Raw genomic sequence first — 17,969 nt, 5'->3', positions numbered from 1 at the left:
CACAATACTTTTTGCAATAATTTTGTTTTTTGTTTCCCTCCTCCCTTCCCCCATCCCGGCTCCTCGCCCTTCTCCCGATATATCTTTGCTTCCTCTTTTCTGCGTCCTTCCTTTTTTCTTTCCTAATCAATATCATTGTTCCGTCTTTTTCATGCATTTCTTACTCTTATGTTTGTACTTGTTGGTGTATTATAACATTATTATTTGTATCTGCCCCTATTGTCTTTTTTGCTTGCTTTACTTTTCCTTGGATTCCCTTACTTTCTTCTTTACTTTCCTTACTTCTCCTTGTCTTCTCCTCTTCCTTGATTTTCTGCTGTTCGTGTCCATACATCTTTCTTGCTTTGTCTTCTCTTTGGCTTCCCTTACTCCTTCTTGGTTTATCTTCTCCTTATCTTTCCCTTCTCCTCCTTGGTCTGTCTTCTCTTTGGCTCCGCTTACTCCTCCTTGGTTGGTCTCCTCCTTGGCTTCCCTTACTCCTCCTTGCTTTGTCTTCTCCTTGGCTTCCCTTACTCCTCCTTGGTCTGTCTTCTCTTTGGCTTCCCTTACTCCTTCTTGGTTTATCTTCTCCTTATCTTTCCCTTCTCCTCCTTGGTCTGTCTTCTCTTTGGCTCCGCTTACTCCTCCTTGGTTGGTCTCCTCCTTGGCTTCCCTTACTCCTCCTTGCTTTGTCTTCTCCTTGGCTTCCCTTACTCCTCCTTGGTTTATCTTCTCCTTGGCTCCGCTTACTCCTCCTTGGTCTGTCTCCTCCTTATCTTTCCCCTCTCCTCCTTGGTTTATCTTCTCCTTGGCTTCCCTTACTCCTCTTTGCTTTGTCTTCTCCTTGGCTTCCCTTACTCCTCCTTGCTTTGTCTTCTCCTTGGCTTCCCTTACTCCTCCTTGGTCTGTCTTCTCTTTGGCTTCCCTTACTCCTCCTTGGTTGGTCTCCTCCTTGGCTTCCCTTACTCCTCCTTGGTCTGTCTTCTCTTTGGCTTCCCTTACTCCTCCTTGCTTTGTCTTCTCCTTGGCTTCCCTTACTCCTCCTTGGTCTGTCTTCTCCTTATCTTTCCCCTCTCCTCCTTGGTGTGTCTTCTCCTTGGCTTCCCTTACTCCTCCTTGGTCTGTCTTCTCCTTATCTTTCCCCTCTCCTCCTTGCTTTGTCTTCTCTTTGGCTTCCCTTACTCCTTCTTGGTTTATCTTCTCCTTATCTTTCCCTTCTCCTCCTTGGTCTGTCTTCTCTTTGGCTCCGCTTACTCCTCCTTGGTTGGTCTCCTCCTTGGCTTCCCTTACTCCTCCTTGCTTTGTCTTCTCCTTGGCTTCCCTTACTCCTCCTTGGTCTGTCTTCTCTTTGGCTTCCCTTACTCCTTCTTGGTTTATCTTCTCCTTATCTTTCCCTTCTCCTCCTTGGTCTGTCTTCTCTTTGGCTCCGCTTACTCCTCCTTGGTTGGTCTCCTCCTTGGCTTCCCTTACTCCTCCTTGCTTTGTCTTCTCCTTGGCTTCCCTTACTCCTCCTTGGTTTATCTTCTCCTTGGCTCCGCTTACTCCTCCTTGGTCTGTCTCCTCCTTATCTTTCCCCTCTCCTCCTTGGTTTATCTTCTCCTTGGCTTCCCTTACTCCTCTTTGCTTTGTCTTCTCCTTGGCTTCCCTTACTCCTCCTTGCTTTGTCTTCTCCTTGGCTTCCCTTACTCCTCCTTGGTCTGTCTTCTCTTTGGCTTCCCTTACTCCTCCTTGGTTGGTCTCCTCCTTGGCTTCCCTTACTCCTCCTTGGTCTGTCTTCTCTTTGGCTTCCCTTACTCCTCCTTGCTTTGTCTTCTCCTTGGCTTCCCTTACTCCTCCTTGGTCTGTCTTCTCCTTATCTTTCCCCTCTCCTCCTTGGTGTGTCTTCTCCTTGGCTTCCCTTACTCCTCCTTGGTCTGTCTTCTCCTTATCTTTCCCCTCTCCTCCTTGCTTTGTCTTCTCCTTGGCTTCCCTTACTTTTCCTTGGTCTGTCTTCTCTTTGGCTTCCCTTACTCCTCCTTGGTGTGTCTTCTCTTTGGCTCCGCTTACTCCTCCTTGCTTTGTCTTCTCCTTGGCTTCCCTTACTCCTCCTTGGTTTATCTTCTCCTTGGCTTCCCTTACTCCTCCTTGGTGTGTCTTCTCCTTGGCTTCCCTTACTCCTCCTTGGTCTGTCTTCTCTTTGGCTTCCCTTACTCCTTCTTGGTTTATCTTCTCCTTATCTTTCCCTTCTCCTCCTTGGTCTGTCTTCTCTTTGGCTCCGCTTACTCCTCCTTGGTTGGTCTCCTCCTTGGCTTCCCTTACTCCTCCTTGCTTTGTCTTCTCCTTGGCTTCCCTTACTCCTCCTTGGTTTATCTTCTCCTTGGCTCCGCTTACTCCTCCTTGGTCTGTCTCCTCCTTATCTTTCCCCTCTCCTCCTTGGTTTATCTTCTCCTTGGCTTCCCTTACTCCTCTTTGCTTTGTCTTCTCCTTGGCTTCCCTTACTCCTCCTTGCTTTGTCTTCTCCTTGGCTTCCCTTACTCCTCCTTGGTCTGTCTTCTCTTTGGCTTCCCTTACTCCTCCTTGGTTGGTCTCCTCCTTGGCTTCCCTTACTCCTCCTTGGTCTGTCTTCTCTTTGGCTTCCCTTACTCCTCCTTGCTTTGTCTTCTCCTTGGCTTCCCTTACTCCTCCTTGGTCTGTCTTCTCCTTATCTTTCCCCTCTCCTCCTTGGTGTGTCTTCTCCTTGGCTTCCCTTATTCCTCCTTGGTCTGTCTTCTCCTTATCTTTCCCCTCTCCTCCTTGCTTTGTCTTCTCCTTGGATTCCCTTACTTTTCCTTGGTCTGTCTTCTCTTTGGCTTCCCTTACTCCTCCTTGGTGTGTCTTCTCTTTGGCTCCGCTTACTCCTCCTTGCTTTGTCTTCTCCTTGGCTTCCCTTACTCCTCCTTGGTTTATCTTCTCCTTGGCTTCCCTTACTCCTCCTTGGTGTGTCTTCTCCTTGGCTTCCCTTACTCCTCCTTGGTCTGTCTTCTCCTTGGCTCCGCTTACTCCTCCTTGGTTTTGTCCATCACCTTTGGACTCCTCTGTCTTCTAGCAGGCAGCATTTTCTGCCCCTACATCTCTGCCCTCTCTCCTTGTATCTGCTTCATCCCACCACAGCTCCCCTTTCCCCATCTCCCGTCCTTCCCAGTCCTCCCAATCTGTCCCTTCAGGTGGTGGAATGAGGCTTGAGGCGGTCATGGAAAACCTTCAGCGCCAACAGGCTGCTCGCTTAGCGCTAGAAGAAAAATTGAGACAAGAAAAGGACAGAGAGTTGCGATGTTTGGTGGAATCAAGAATCCAGCAGCAGGCGTTGGCCATCAGGCAGTACCAGGCGGCTGTCCGAGCGGCTGCAGTGGCGGCAACAGTGGGGACATCACCATCCAACTCAAACACCATCAACACCATCACCACCACTACATCTACTACAAACTCATCTGTGGCCCAGAACCGCCCCACTCTGATATACACACGACCACCAGTACATAAATCTGAGGAGGACGAGCCCAAGCACAAGAGCGATGGCGAAGAAGTGGACTATGAAGATGAAGACATGGAAGATGAGGATGGGGAGGAGGAAGATGAAGAAGATTTGGAGATGTCCTCAAACACTCAACGATCTGACTCACCGGACAAAGCATTGCCAAGGCTTGGACATTCCCAGATGCCAAACACAAGCTCTCAGTCCCATGCGCTATCCCCTAATGGGCAATCTGGACATCATGAATGGACGTATGAGGAGCAGTTCAAACAGGTAGGACCCATTATCTTCATACTCAACATCTGACCACAGGCATTTGGGTTTAGGCAGCTGCTTCATGGGTAACGAGTCATTGACCCAAAACCAACAAGAGGAAACGAGACCAACATCCAAATGGAAAGCACCATTCCTGGTCATTACACCCACAGCAAACCTAGAAGATATAGAAGGTATGTGGGCCAGCACTGACCTCGCCCATGACAAGTAGCTGCCCTCGCTCTAATGTCTGTGGTCAGTGTCCTGTCTCGTGCTCAGTATGACCTGGGAGGGAGGTTGTGCTCCTTGTCATTTCAGGTGACATCTAGAGTGACATTGTGGTGGCCTCTGGATGAGGAGATAGCAGAGTGTTGTGTATGAAAATATGTTTTCCACAATTGCTTTTATAATCTAAATGAATGAAAATTGGAGTCAGTGATCCTGCGTTACATCTTGTATACTCCAGAGCTGCGCTCCCCTGTGATCCTGCGTTACATCTTGTATACTCCAGAGCTGCGCTCCCCTGTGATCCTGCGTTACATCTTGTATACTCCAGATCTGCGTTCCCCTATGATCCTGCGTTACATCTTGTATACTCCAGAGCTGCACTCCCCTGTGATCCTGCGTTACATCTTGTATACTCCAGATCTGCGTTCCCCTATGATCCTGCGTTACATCTTGTATACTCCAGAGCTGTGCTCCCCTGTGATCCTGCGTTACATCTTGTATACTCCAGAGCTGCGCTCCCCTGTGATCCTGCGTTACATCTTGTATACTCCAGATCTGCGTTCCCCTATGATCCTGCGTTACATCTTGTATACTCCAGAGCTGCACTCCCCTGTGATCTTGCGTTACATCTTGTATACTTCAGAGCTGCGCTCACCAGTGATCCTGCGTTACATCTTGTATACTCCAGAGCTGCGCTCCCCTGTGATCCTGCGTTACATCTTGTATACTCCAGATCTGCGTTCCCCTATGATCCTGCGTTACATCTTGTATACTCCAGAGCTGCGCTCCCCTGTGATCCTGCGTTACATCTTGTATACTCCAGAGCTGCGCTCCCCTGTGATCCTGCGTTACATCTTCTATACTCCAGATCTGCGTTCCCCTATGATCCTGCGTTACATCTTGTATACTCCAGAGCTGCGCTCCCCTGTGATCCTGCGTTACATCTTGTATACTCCAGAGCTGCGCTCACCAGTGATCCTGCGTTACATCTTGTATACTCCAGAACTGTGCTCCCCTGTGATCCTGCGTTACATCTTGTATACTCCAGAGCTGCGCTCACCAGTGATCCTGCGTTACATCTTGTATACTCCAGAGCTGCACTCCCCTGTGATCTTGCGTTACATCTTGTATACTTCAGAGCTGCGCTCACCAGTGATCCTGCGTTACATCTTGTATACTCCAGAGCTGCGCTCCCCTGTGATCCTGCGTTACATCTTGTATACTCCAGAGCTGCGCTCCCCTGTGATCCTGCGTTACATCTTGTATACTTCAGAGCTGCACTCCCCTGTGATCCTGCGTTACATCTTGTATACTCCAGAGCTGCGCTCCCCTGTGATCCTGCGTTACATCTTGTATACTCCAGAGCTGCGCTCCCCTGTGATCCTGTGTTACATCTTGTATACTCCAGAGCTGTGCTCCCCTGTGATCCTACGTTACATCTTGTATACTCCAGAGCTGCGCTCCCCTGTGATCCTGCGTTACATCTTGTATACTCCAGAGCTGCGCTCCCCTGTGATCCTGTGTTACATCCTGTATACTCCAGAGCTGTGCTCCCCTGTGATCCTGCGTTACATCTTGTATACTCCAGAGCTGCGCTCCCCTGTGATCCTGCGTTACATCTTGTATACTCCAGAGCTGCGCTCCCCTGTGATCCTGCGTTACATCTTGTATACTCCAGAGCTGCGCTCCCCTGTGATCCTGTGTTGCATCCTGTATACTCCAGAGCTGCGCTCCCCTGTGATCCTGCGTTACATCTTGTATACTCCAGAGCTGCGCTCCCCTGTGATCCTGCGTTACATCTTGTATACTCCAGAGCTGTGCTCCCCTGTGATTTTGTGTTACATCTTGTATACTCCAGAGCTGTGCTCCCCTGTGATTTTGTGTTACATCTTGTATACTCCAGAGCTGTGCTCCCCTGTGATTTTGTGTTACATCTTGTATACTCCAGAGCTGCGCTCACCAGTGATCCTGCATTACATCTTGTATACTCCAGAGCTGCGCTCACCAGTGATCCTGCGTTACATCTTGTATACTCCAGAGCTGCACTCCCCTGTGATCCTGCATTACATCTTGTATAGTCCAGAGCTGCGCTCCCCTGTGATCCTGCATTACATCTTGTATAGTTCAGAGCTGCGCTCCCCTGTGATCCTGTGTTACATCCTGTATACTCCAGAGCTGCGCTCACCAGTGATCCTGCGTTACATCTTGTATACTCCAGAGCTGCACTCCCCTGTGATCCTGCATTACATCTTGTATAGTCCAGAGCTGCGCTCCCCTGTGATCCTGCATTACATCTTGTATAGTTCAGAGCTGTGCTCCCCTGTGATCCTGTGTTACATCCTGTAGGCTCCAGAGCTGCACTCACTATTCAGCTAGTATCTGTGTAAATGCAGGTTCTGGGATGTCTGGTGCACTGCGGTGTGATAATACAGTGTATATACCTGTCTGTCAGGTAGAGCTTTGCTGGACACCTGTAATCCTATAATCCCCTGACGCCGCGCTGGCCGGAGACCATTAGGAGGATTTAGCAGTCATTAGGACACCTCATGTTAGTGGCCCGGACCCCGGCCGTATTCCTGGCTCCTGGGCTGCAGAGCGGTGTCTAGACTGGATACAAATGTAACAGAACCTCAGCTGTGATCATTATGAGGTCTATATTGAGCTTCTGAATGTATCTTGTAGCAGAATAAAGCTATAAAGTTCCAGAACTTTCCATCTGTTTCATGGATGCAGGGGGTTATCTGTGACCCCATAGAGGTTCCCGACCTGTTCAGCGATCAGACAACCTATAGGACGTTACTGAGATGGAACAGAGCGGAAGGAAAAGATCGTCTCCTGATTACCATCTTATTGACACATTTTACCTTATTTATCCCAAAACAGAATCCTGCAAACACTACAGATCCCACCAGTGATAAGGGGGAGGATTATCCACAGGGTGGGGGAAGGGGCTCATCTCCTCACCTGAATACAAGCGTATCATGTGACACGCTCCACCCCCACCATTGTATGTACCTGTCCACACCGGACCGCCCAGGATGTGTGTGATCAGTGTAGGGACCACACTGCACCCAATACTTACCTCTTACCTCTGGTGATCACCCCTGAGAAGATGCCCAAACAACTAGGGTTTCACTTATTATTGTTTGGTTAAATCTGCTTTATCGAGCCCTTCTAGCTTGACCCCTTTACCGACCAGGGTGTGTGTGTGTGACCCCTAACCTTGGCAAGAGGTGATCTCCACGAGAGTGTGGCCATATTGGTTGGAGGAGGGTTTTAGGGGTCATGGGCCGGTGATGACTTCCCCTCCTGTACTATTATCTCCTAGTAATGACAATCAAGATGACACTGAGCGTGGCGGAGTTGTCAGACCGGCTTGTGTGTTGTCAGGTGCACAGGTTATCCAGCCCTCCACAAACAACAGGTCTCAGCTCAGTGGAAGAACCGGTCGCGGGGCGGGATGGGGCGTGTGGGTCTCAGTTTGTGCTCCTGAATAGGGGGGCGACCACGCTCCTCTATTATCTCCTTGTTATTACAGGTGTCTATGTAAAACGGGGAGGGGGCGACGACGGCGACATTCCTCACACCCGTACAATAGACCTCAATAGAGAACATTGCAATAAATACATTTGGGTTATTGACATGTGACCTATACCTGAGCCGCTGGGTCCAGGGTGAAGGACGACTTAAAGGGACAGTACACCGGAGTTATAATAGTGCAGAAGCGTTATTAGAGGAGAGAGTAATAGATTGTATCCCCCCTGTGCAGTCTCCTCTCCCCGGGATGTAATGGCTGATAACAGAGAGTAATAGATTGTATCCCCCTGTACAGTCTCCTCTCCCCGGGATGTAATGGCTGATAACAGAGAGTAATAGATTGTATCCCCCCTGTGCAGTCTCCTCTCCCCGGGATGTAATAGCTGATAACAGAGAGTAATAGATTGTATCCCCCCTGTACAGTCTCCTCTCCCCGGGGTGTAATGGCTGATAACAGAGAGTAATAGATTGTATCCCCCTGTACAGTCTCCTCTCCCCGGGATGTAATGGCTGATAACAGAGAGTAATAGATTGTATCCCCCCCTGTACAGTCTCCTCTCCCCGGGGTGTAATGGCTGATAACAGAGAGTAATAGATTGTATCCCCCCTCCTGTACAGTCTCCTCTCCCCGGGGTGTAATGGCTGATAACAGAGAGTAATAGATTGTATCCCCTCCTGTCCTGTACAGTCTCCTCTCCCTGGGATGTAGTGGCTGATAACAGAGAGTAATAGATTGTATCCCCCATGTACAGTCTCCTCTCCCCAGGGTGTAATGGCTGATAACAGAGAGTAATAGATTGTATCCCCCCTCCTGTACAGTCTCCTCTCCCCGGGATGTAATGGCTGATAACAGAGAGTAATAGATTGTATCCCCCCTGTACAGTCTCCTCTCCCCGGGGTGTAATTGCTGATAACAGAGAGTAATAGATTGTATCCCCCCTCCTGTACAGTCTCCTCTCCCCGGGATGTAATGGCTGATAACAGAGAGTAATAGATTGTATCCCCCTGTACAGTCTCCTCTCCCCGGGATGTAATGGCTGATAACAGAGAGTAATAGATTGTATCCCTCCTGTACAGTCTCCTCTCCCCGGGGTGTAATGGCTGATAACAGAGAGTAATAGATTGTATCCCCCCCCCCCCCCCCTGTACAGTCTCCTCTCCCCGGGATGTAATGGCTGATAACAGAGAGTAAAAGATTGTATCCCCCCTGTACAGTCTCCTCTCCCCGGGATGTAATGGCTGATAACAGAGAGTAATAGATTGTATCCCCCTGTACAGTCTCCTCTCCCCGGGGTGTAATGGCTGATAACAGAGAGTAAAAGATTGTATCCCCCCTGTACAGTCTCCTCTCCCCGGGATGTAATGGCTGATAACAGAGAGTAAAAGATTGTATCCCCCCTGTACAGTCTCCTCTCCCCGGGATGTAATGGCTGATAACAGAGAGTAATAGATTGTATCCCCCTGTTTTCTCCCCATGGGATGGCTGTGTATTCTTTCCAGGGGAAGGGGGGGGGGGGGCTGGAGTGGATACTGGTGGACTCTGGGTGGGGTGAGAGGTCACTGCAGGTCATGTGCACTCTGACACAGCTGAGGGGTTGCTACAGTTTTGTCCTGTATAGAAAATCCTGATACATTGTAACAATCCTGCTTCTGATGTACAATCTATAGTAGATACAACTGTAGCAAACTCTCAGATGTGATGGAAAAATCTTATGGATTCTCTATCAGCATCTGCAGATATCCCAAGGCAGAAGGATAAGCGGTGCCAGGAGCCGCTGATCTGATGTCATGAATGGTGATGGGGGCTAAACCAGTGACCCGGGGAATATACTGCCCATATATAGTGGTACCAAGTCATGGCCTAAAGTTCTGAGAATGATACAAATGGTAATTGTTACAAAGTCTCCGGCATCAGGTGTTATAATGGTAATTTGCATATTCTCCAGAATGTTATACAGAGGGATCAGCTTATCAGCAATTCATTGTAAAGTCAGTATTTGCCAAGAAAATGAACTTTTTCCCCAAAAACACATTTCCCCTCATTGCAGGCGCCTTAGGCGGAGCAGCGGCCATTGTGTCAGTGATGTCTCCAGTAACACAGGTGCGGGGGCTGATGGGGACAGGGCTGGGGGACAATCTGTCAGGAGTAAGTAACAATCACACCCCTGGACACTTTACAAGGAGGCTGGTGCTTGGCATCATTGTTTCTCTTCTGTTACCCATGGTTATCTCTAAAGAGACACGTGCAGTCATCATTGCACTGCACAAAACTGTCCGAACAGGGAAGAGTATCACAGCTAGAAAGATTTCACCTCAGTCACCGATCTATCGCATCATCAAGGAATCCAAGGAGAGAGGCTCCATTGTTACCAAAAAGGCTCCAGGACCCAAGAAGGACCAGCAAGCACCAGGACCGTCTCTTACAAGTGTCTCAGCTTGGGGATGGGGCTCCCAGCATCGCAGAGCTCAGGAATGGCAGCAGCAGGTGTGAGGCATCTGCACGCACTGTGACACTGCGGAGACTCCTGGAGCAAGGCCTGGTGTCCAGGAGGGCAGCACAGAAGCCGCTTCTCTCCAGGGACCATCAGGGACAGACGGATATTCTGCAGGAGGTGCAGGGAGTGGACACTGAGGACTGGGGGACAGACGGATATTCTGCAGGAGGTGCAGGGAGTGGACACTGAGGACTGGGGGGAGTCATTGTCTCTGATGGATCCCCTTTCCGATTGTTGGGAGCAGACAAGGTGAGCGATGCCCCCAGTCCTGTCTCCTGCACCTGTAAAGCTCCTGCAGCCATTCATGTGGGGGGGGGGGGCGGCTTCTCAGCCAAGGGAATCGCCTAATAACACCTCCATGAATAAAGAATGGAGCAGAATGTCCTCCAGGAGCCGCTTCTCCCAACCCTCCAGGAGCAGATGGTGATGAGCAGAGCCTCCTCCAGCATGATGGAGCACCGGCCATAAAGGGGAGAACTAAATGGTGCAGGGAACAGAACACAGAGATTCTGGGTCCATGGCCCGGGAATAGAACACAGAGATTCTGGCTCCATGGCCCGGGAACAGAACACAGAGATTCTGGGTCCATGGCCCGGGAACAGAACACAGAGATTCTGGGTCCATGGCCCGGGAACAGAACACAGAGATTCTGGGTCCATGGCCCGGGAACAGAACACAGAGATTCTGGGTCCATGGCCCGGAAACAGAACACAGAGATTCTGGGTCCATGGCCTGGGAACAGAACACAGAGATTCTGGGTCCATGGCCCGGGAACAGAACACAGAGATTCTGGGTCCATGGCCCGGGAACAGAACACAGAGATTCTGGGTCCATGGCTCCGGGAACAGAACACAGAGATTCTGGGTCCATGGCCCGGGAACAGAACACAGAGATTCTGGGTCCATGGCCCGGGAACAGAACACAGAGATTCTGGGTCCATGGCTCCGGGAACAGAACACAGAGATTCTGGGTCCATGGCTCCGGGAACAGAACACAGAGATTCTGGGTCCATAGCTCCGGGAACAGAACACAGAGATTCTGGGTCCATGGCTCCGGGAACAGAACACAGAGATTCTGGGTTCATGGCTCCGGGAACAGAACACAGAGATTCTGGGTCCATGGCCCGGGAACAGAACACAGAGATTCTGGGTCCATGGCCAGGGAACAGAACACAGAGATTCTGGGTCCATGGCTCCGGGAACAGAACACAGAGATTCTGGGTCCATGGCTCCGGGAACAGAACACAGAGATTCTGGGTTCATGGCTCCGGGAACAGAACACAGAGATTCTGGGTCCATGGCCCGGGAACAGAACACAGAGATTCTGGGTCCATGGCCAGGGAACAGAACACAGAGATTCTGGGTCCATGGCCAGGGAACAGAACACAGAGATTCTGGGTCCATGGCCCGGAAACTCCCCAGATCTTAACCCATTGAGAACTTGTGGTCAATCATCAGGAGACGGGGGACAAACAAAACCAACACATTGTGACAGAATGCAGCAGTGATAGTGCAGGAATGGACGGCGATCAGTCAGGATCTGGTGCAGGAGGTGAGTGAGAGCTGCCAGGGAGAATTGCAGAGGTCCTGAAGAAGGAGAGGTCCTGCAGATACTGACTGGCTGCAGTAACTCCTCCCACCTGACAATAAAAGCTTCTGCTCCCCATAATATGATTGCACTTGTATCTCTGTATGTGACAAACATCTGACAGACCAGAGGGACACATCATGTGACAGGAGGAGATTTGGGTCATTCTCAGGACTTATGGCCAGGACTGTACAGCTCCCAGCATCTGCAGCTATTAATATACAGTTATGTCCTGACCTGATACTTCCCACAGCTGAGACTTTGTCACAGTTGTATCCAGTCTCAATAATCCTGTGTTCCGGAGCTGATACATTGTAACACTATGGGGCACTTTTACTAAGTCCCTTGTGACAGTTTTCTGACTTGCAGTGTGTGAGACACTTTTGTGGCGCGGCTGCACTGGGCATCATGTGACATTATGGGGCTCATTCCGACCGTGCGGCAGATTTATCCTGCAGAGTCAGACATAAGTCTGTCACACGCCCTATGTTAAAGGTGCACCACAAAAAAGTTGGTGAACTCTGTGGGGCCAGTGCTGGGAAGTGGCAGATGTGTGAATGTGGCGCCCCCTGCACTCTACAGGCAGAACGCGTTTACTGCAGCTTGCACCACTCTTGGTGCCCCTATGTGCTGCTGCTGACCACAATGGCTGATGGGAGTTCTCATCAATGTGTCATACTGTGTATATAATACCCTGCAGTCACGAAATCCCCCCCCCCCCCTCCGTTGTTTTATTAAAGCACGGAATTCCCATAAATTGCCCTCAGCCTCTATAAGTGGATGTGCAGATTATTACTGGTGACATCCATGATTGATACAGACATGTGCAGGGAGGGGCTGAGAGCAAGGGCGTGGCCAGGGGCCCCTCCAGCTGACACCCCCCCCCCCAACAAATGTCCTCTACCACAGAGGATTTACTGTATCCAACCTGCTGCCACACCACTGCACATCCACACAGAGCTGTCACTGTTACATGGGACTGCAGGTGACATCAACTACATGATCTGTACTCAGAGATATCACTGTGTTATCTGTGGTGTTACATAGGACTGCAGGTGACATCAACTACATGATCTGTACTCAGAGATATCACTGTGTTATCTGTGGTGTTACATAGGACTGCAGGTCACATCTACTACATGATCTGTACTCAGAGATATCACTGTGTTATCTGTGGTGTTACATAGGACTGCAGGACACATCTACTACATGATCTGTACTCAGAGAGATATCACTGTGTTATCTGTGGTGTTACATAGGACTGCAGGACACATCTACTACATGATCTGTACTCAGAGATGTCACTGTGTTATCTGTGGTGTTACATAGGACTGCAGAACACATCTACTACATGATCTGCACTCAGAGATATCACTGTGTTATCTATGGTGTTACATAGGACTGCAGGACACATCTACTAAATGATCTGTACTCAGAGATATCACTGTGTTATCTGTGGTGTTACATAGGACTGCAGGACACATCTACTACATGATCTGTACTCAGAGATATCACTGTGTTATCTGTGGTGTTACATAGGACTGCAGGACACATCTACTACATGATCTGTACTCAGAGATATCACTGTGTTATCTGTGGTGTTACATAGGACTGCAGGACACATCTACTACATGATCTGTACTCAGAGATATCACTGTGTTATCTGTGGTGTTACATAGGACTGCAGGACACATCTACTACATGATCTGTACTCAGAGATATCACTGTGTTATCTGTGGTGTTACATAGGACTGCAGGACACTACTACATGATCTGTTCTCAGAGATATCACTGTGTTATCTGTGGTGTTACATAGGACTGCAGGACACATCTACTACATGATCTGTACTCAGAGATATCACTGTGTTATCTGTGGTGTTACATAGGACTGCAGGACACATCTACTACATGATCTGTACTCAGAGATATCACTGTGTTATCTGTGCTGTTACATAGGACTGCAGGACACATCTACTACATGATCTGTACTCAGATATCACTGTGTTATCTGTGGTGTTACATAGGACTGCAGGACACATCTACTACATGATCTGTACTCAGAGATATCACTGTGTTATCTGTGCTGTTACATAGGACTGCAGGTCACATCTACTACATGATCTGTACTCAGAGATATCACTGTGTTATCTGTGGTGTTACATAGGACTGCAGGACACATCTACTACATGATCTGCACTCAGAGATATCACTGTGTTATCTATGGTGTTACATAGGACTGCAGGACACATCTACTAAATGATCTGTACTCAGAGATATCACTGTGTTATCTGTGGTGTTACATAGGACTGCAGGTCACATCTACTACATGATCTGTACTCAGAGATATCACTGTGTTATCTGTGGTGTTACATAGGACTGCAGGACACATCTACTACATGATCTGTACTCAGAGATATCACTGTGTTATCTGTGGTGTTACATAGGACTGCAGGACACATCTACTACATGATCTGTACTCAGAGATATCACTGTGTTATCTGTGGTGTTACATAGGACTGCAGGACACATCTACTACATGATCTGTACTCAGAGATATCACTGTGTTATCTGTGGTGTTACATAGGACTGCAGGACACATCTACTACATGATCTGTACTCAGAGATATCACTGTGTTATCTGTGGTGTTACATGGGACTGCAGGACACATCTACTACATGATCTGTACTCAGAGATAACAATGTGTTATCTGTGCTGTTACATAGGACTGCAGGACACATCTACTACATGATCTGTACTCAGAGATATCACTGTGTTATCTGTGGTGTTACATAGGACTGCAGGACACATCTACTACATGATCTGTACTCAGAGAGATATCACTGTGTTATCTGTGGTGTTACATAGGACTGCAGGACACATCTACTACATGATCTGTACTCAGAGATGTCACTGTGTTATCTGTGGTGTTACATAGGACTGCAGAACACATCTACTACATGATCTGCACTCAGAGATATCACTGTGTTATCTATGGTGTTACATAGGACTGCAGGACACATCTACTAAATGATCTGTACTCAGAGATATCACTGTGTTATCTGTGGTGTTACATAGGACTGCAGGACACATCTACTACATGATCTGTACTCAGAGATATCACTGTGTTATCTGTGGTGTTACATAGGACTGCAGGACACATCTACTACATGATCTGTACTCAGAGATATCACTGTGTTATCTGTGGTGTTACATAGGACTGCAGGACACATCTACTACATGATCTGTACTCAGAGATATCACTGTGTTATCTGTGGTGTTACATAGGACTGCAGGGCACATCTACTACATGATCTGTACTCAGAGATATCACTGTGTTATCTGTGGTGTTACATAGGACTGCAGGACACATCTACTACATGATCTGTACTCAGAGATATCACTGTGTTATCTGTGGTGTTACATAGGACTGCAGGACACATCTACTACATGATCTGTACTCAGAGATATCACTGTGTTATCTGTGGTGTTACATAGGACTGCAGGGCACATCTACTACATGATCTGTACTCAGAGATATCACTGTGTTATCTGTGGTGTTACATGGGACTGCAGGACACATCTACTACATGATCTGTACTCAGAGATAACAATGTGTTATCTGTGCTGTTACATAGGACTGCAGGACACATCTACTACATGATCTGTACTCAGAGATATCACTGTGTTATCTGTGCTGTTACATAGGACTGCAGGTCACATCTACTACATGATCTGTACTCAGAAATATCACTGTGTTATCTGTGGTGTTACATAGGACTGCAGGGCACATCTACTACATGATCTGTACTCAGAGATATCACTGTGTTATCTGTGGTGTTACATAGGACTGCAGGACACATCTACTACATGATCTGTACTCAGAGATATCACTGTGTTATCTGTGCTGTTACATAGGACTGCAGGACACATCTACTACATGATCTGTACTCAGAGAGATATCACTGTGTTATCTGTGGTGTTACATAGGACTGCAGGACACATGACATCTACTACATGATCTGTACTCAGAGATATCACTGTGTTATCTGTGGTGTTACATAGGACTGCAGAACACATCTACTACATGATCTGCACTCAGAGATATCACTGTGTTATCTATGGTGTTACATAGGACTGCAGGACACATCTACTAAATGATCTGTACTCAGAGATATCACTGTGTTATCTGTGGTGTTACATAGGACTGCAGGTCACATCTACTACATGATCTGTACTCAGAGATATCACTGTGTTATCTGTGGTGTTACATAGGACTGCAGGACACATCTACTACATGATCTGTACTCAGAGATATCACTGTGTTATCTGTGGTGTTACATAGGACTGCAGGACACATCTACTACATGATCTGTACTCAGAGATATCACTGTGTTATCTGTGGTGTTACATAGGACTGCAGGACACATCTACTACATGATCTGTACTCAGAGATATCACTGTGTTATCTGTGGTGTTACATAGGACTGCAGGACACATCTACTACATGATCTGTACTCAGAGATATCACTGTGTTATCTGTGGTGTTACATGGGACTGCAGGACACATCTACTACATGATCTGTACTCAGAGATAACAATGTGTTATCTGTGCTGTTACATAGGACTGCAGGACACATCTACTACATGATCTGTACTCAGAGATATCACTGTGTTATCTGTGCTGTTACATAGGACTGCAGGTCACATCTACTACATGATCTGTACTCAGAAATATCACTGTGTTATCTGTGGTGTTACATAGGACTGCAGGGCACATCTACTACATGATCTGTACTCAGAGATATCACTGTGTTATCTGTGGTGTTACATAGGACTGCAGGACACATCTACTACATGATCTATACTCAGAGAGATCACTGTGTTATCTGTGCTGTTACATAGGACTGCAGGTCACATCTACTACATGATCTGTACTCAGAGATATCACTGTGTTATCTGTGCTGTTACATAGGACTGCAGGTCACATCTACTACATGATCTGTACTCAGAGATATCACTGTGTTATCTGTGCTGTTACATAGGACTGCAGGACACATCTACTACATGATCTGTACTCAGAGATATCACTGTGTTATCTGTGCTGTTACATAGGACTGCAGGACACTACTACATGATCTGTACTCAGAGATATCACTGTGTTATCTGTGGTGTTACATAGGACTGCAGGTCACATCTACTACATGATCTGTACTCAGAGATATCACTGTGTTATCTGTGGTGTTACATAGGACTGCAGGACACATCTACTACATGATCTGTACTCAGAGATATCACTGTGTTATGTGTGGTGTTACATAGGACTGCAGGTCACATCTACTACATGATCTGTACTCAGATATCACTGTGTTATCTGTGGTGTTACATAGGACTGCAGGACACTACTACATGATCTGTACTCAGAGATATCACTGTGTTATCTGTGGTGTTACATAGGACTGCAGGACACTACTACATGATCTGTACTCAGAGATATCACTGTGTTATCTGTGGTGTTACATAGGACTGCAGGACACATCTACTACATGATCTGTACTCAGAGATATCACTGTGTTATCTGTGGTGTTACATAGGACTGCAGGACACATCTACTACATGATCTGTACTCAGAGATATCACTGTGTTATATGTGGTTTTACATAGGACTGCAGGACACTACTACATGATCTGTACTCAGAGATATCACTGTGTTATCTGTGGTGTTACATAGGACTGCAGGACACATCTACTACATGATCTGTACTCAGATATATCACTGTGTTATCTGTGGTGTTACATAGGACTGCAGGACACTACTACATGATCTGTACTCAGAGATATCACTGTGTTATCTGTGCTGTTACATAGGACTGCAGGTCACATCTACTACATGATCTGTACTCAGATATATCACTGTGTTATCTGTGGTGTTACATAGGACTGCAGGACACATCTACTACATGATCTGTACTCAGAGATATAACTGTGTTATCTGTGCTGTTACATAGGACTGCAGGACACATCTACTACATGATCTGTACTCAGATATCACTGTGTTATCTGTGGTGTTACATAGGACTGCAGGACACATCTACTACATGATCTGTACTCAGAGATATCACTGTGTTATCTGTGGTGTTACATAGGACTGCAGGACACATCTACTACATGATCTGTACTCAGAGATATCACTGTGTTATCTGTGGTGTTACATAGGACTGCAGGACACATCTACTACATGATCTGTACTCAGAGATATCACTGTGTTATCTGTGGTGTTACATAGGACTGCAGGACACATCTACTACATGATCTGTACTCAGAGATATCACTGTGTTATCTGTAGTGTTACATAGGACTGCAGGACACATCTACTACATGATCTGTACTCAGAGATATC

The 17,969-nt window shown here is 47.5% G+C and overlaps 1 protein-coding gene across 5 annotated transcripts in view; it reads left to right on the top strand.

Moving 5' to 3' along the window:
• LOC140114589 (sigma non-opioid intracellular receptor 1) overlaps positions 1-17,969 on the top strand; it is a 195,994-nt gene that overhangs the window by 59,701 nt on the left and 118,324 nt on the right. For 2 of the 5 annotated variants that reach the window (XM_072132720.1, XM_072132718.1), the window contains exon 2: positions 3,044-3,742. In XM_072132720.1, coding sequence (XP_071988821.1) covers positions 3,170-3,742 — 573 coding nt within the window. In that variant the 5' untranslated portion in view covers positions 3,044-3,169. Of the gene's footprint in view, positions 1-3,043; positions 3,743-17,969 lie in introns of those variants that run through there. The other 3 variants (XM_072132719.1, XM_072132721.1, XM_072132723.1) reach the window with 2 other exon arrangements.

Source organism: Engystomops pustulosus, chromosome 1 (genome assembly GCF_040894005.1).
Source record: "Engystomops pustulosus chromosome 1, aEngPut4.maternal, whole genome shotgun sequence".
Taxonomy (NCBI): domain Eukaryota; kingdom Metazoa; phylum Chordata; class Amphibia; order Anura; family Leptodactylidae; genus Engystomops; species Engystomops pustulosus.
This window is presented reverse-complemented; position numbering and strand designations above follow the sequence as displayed.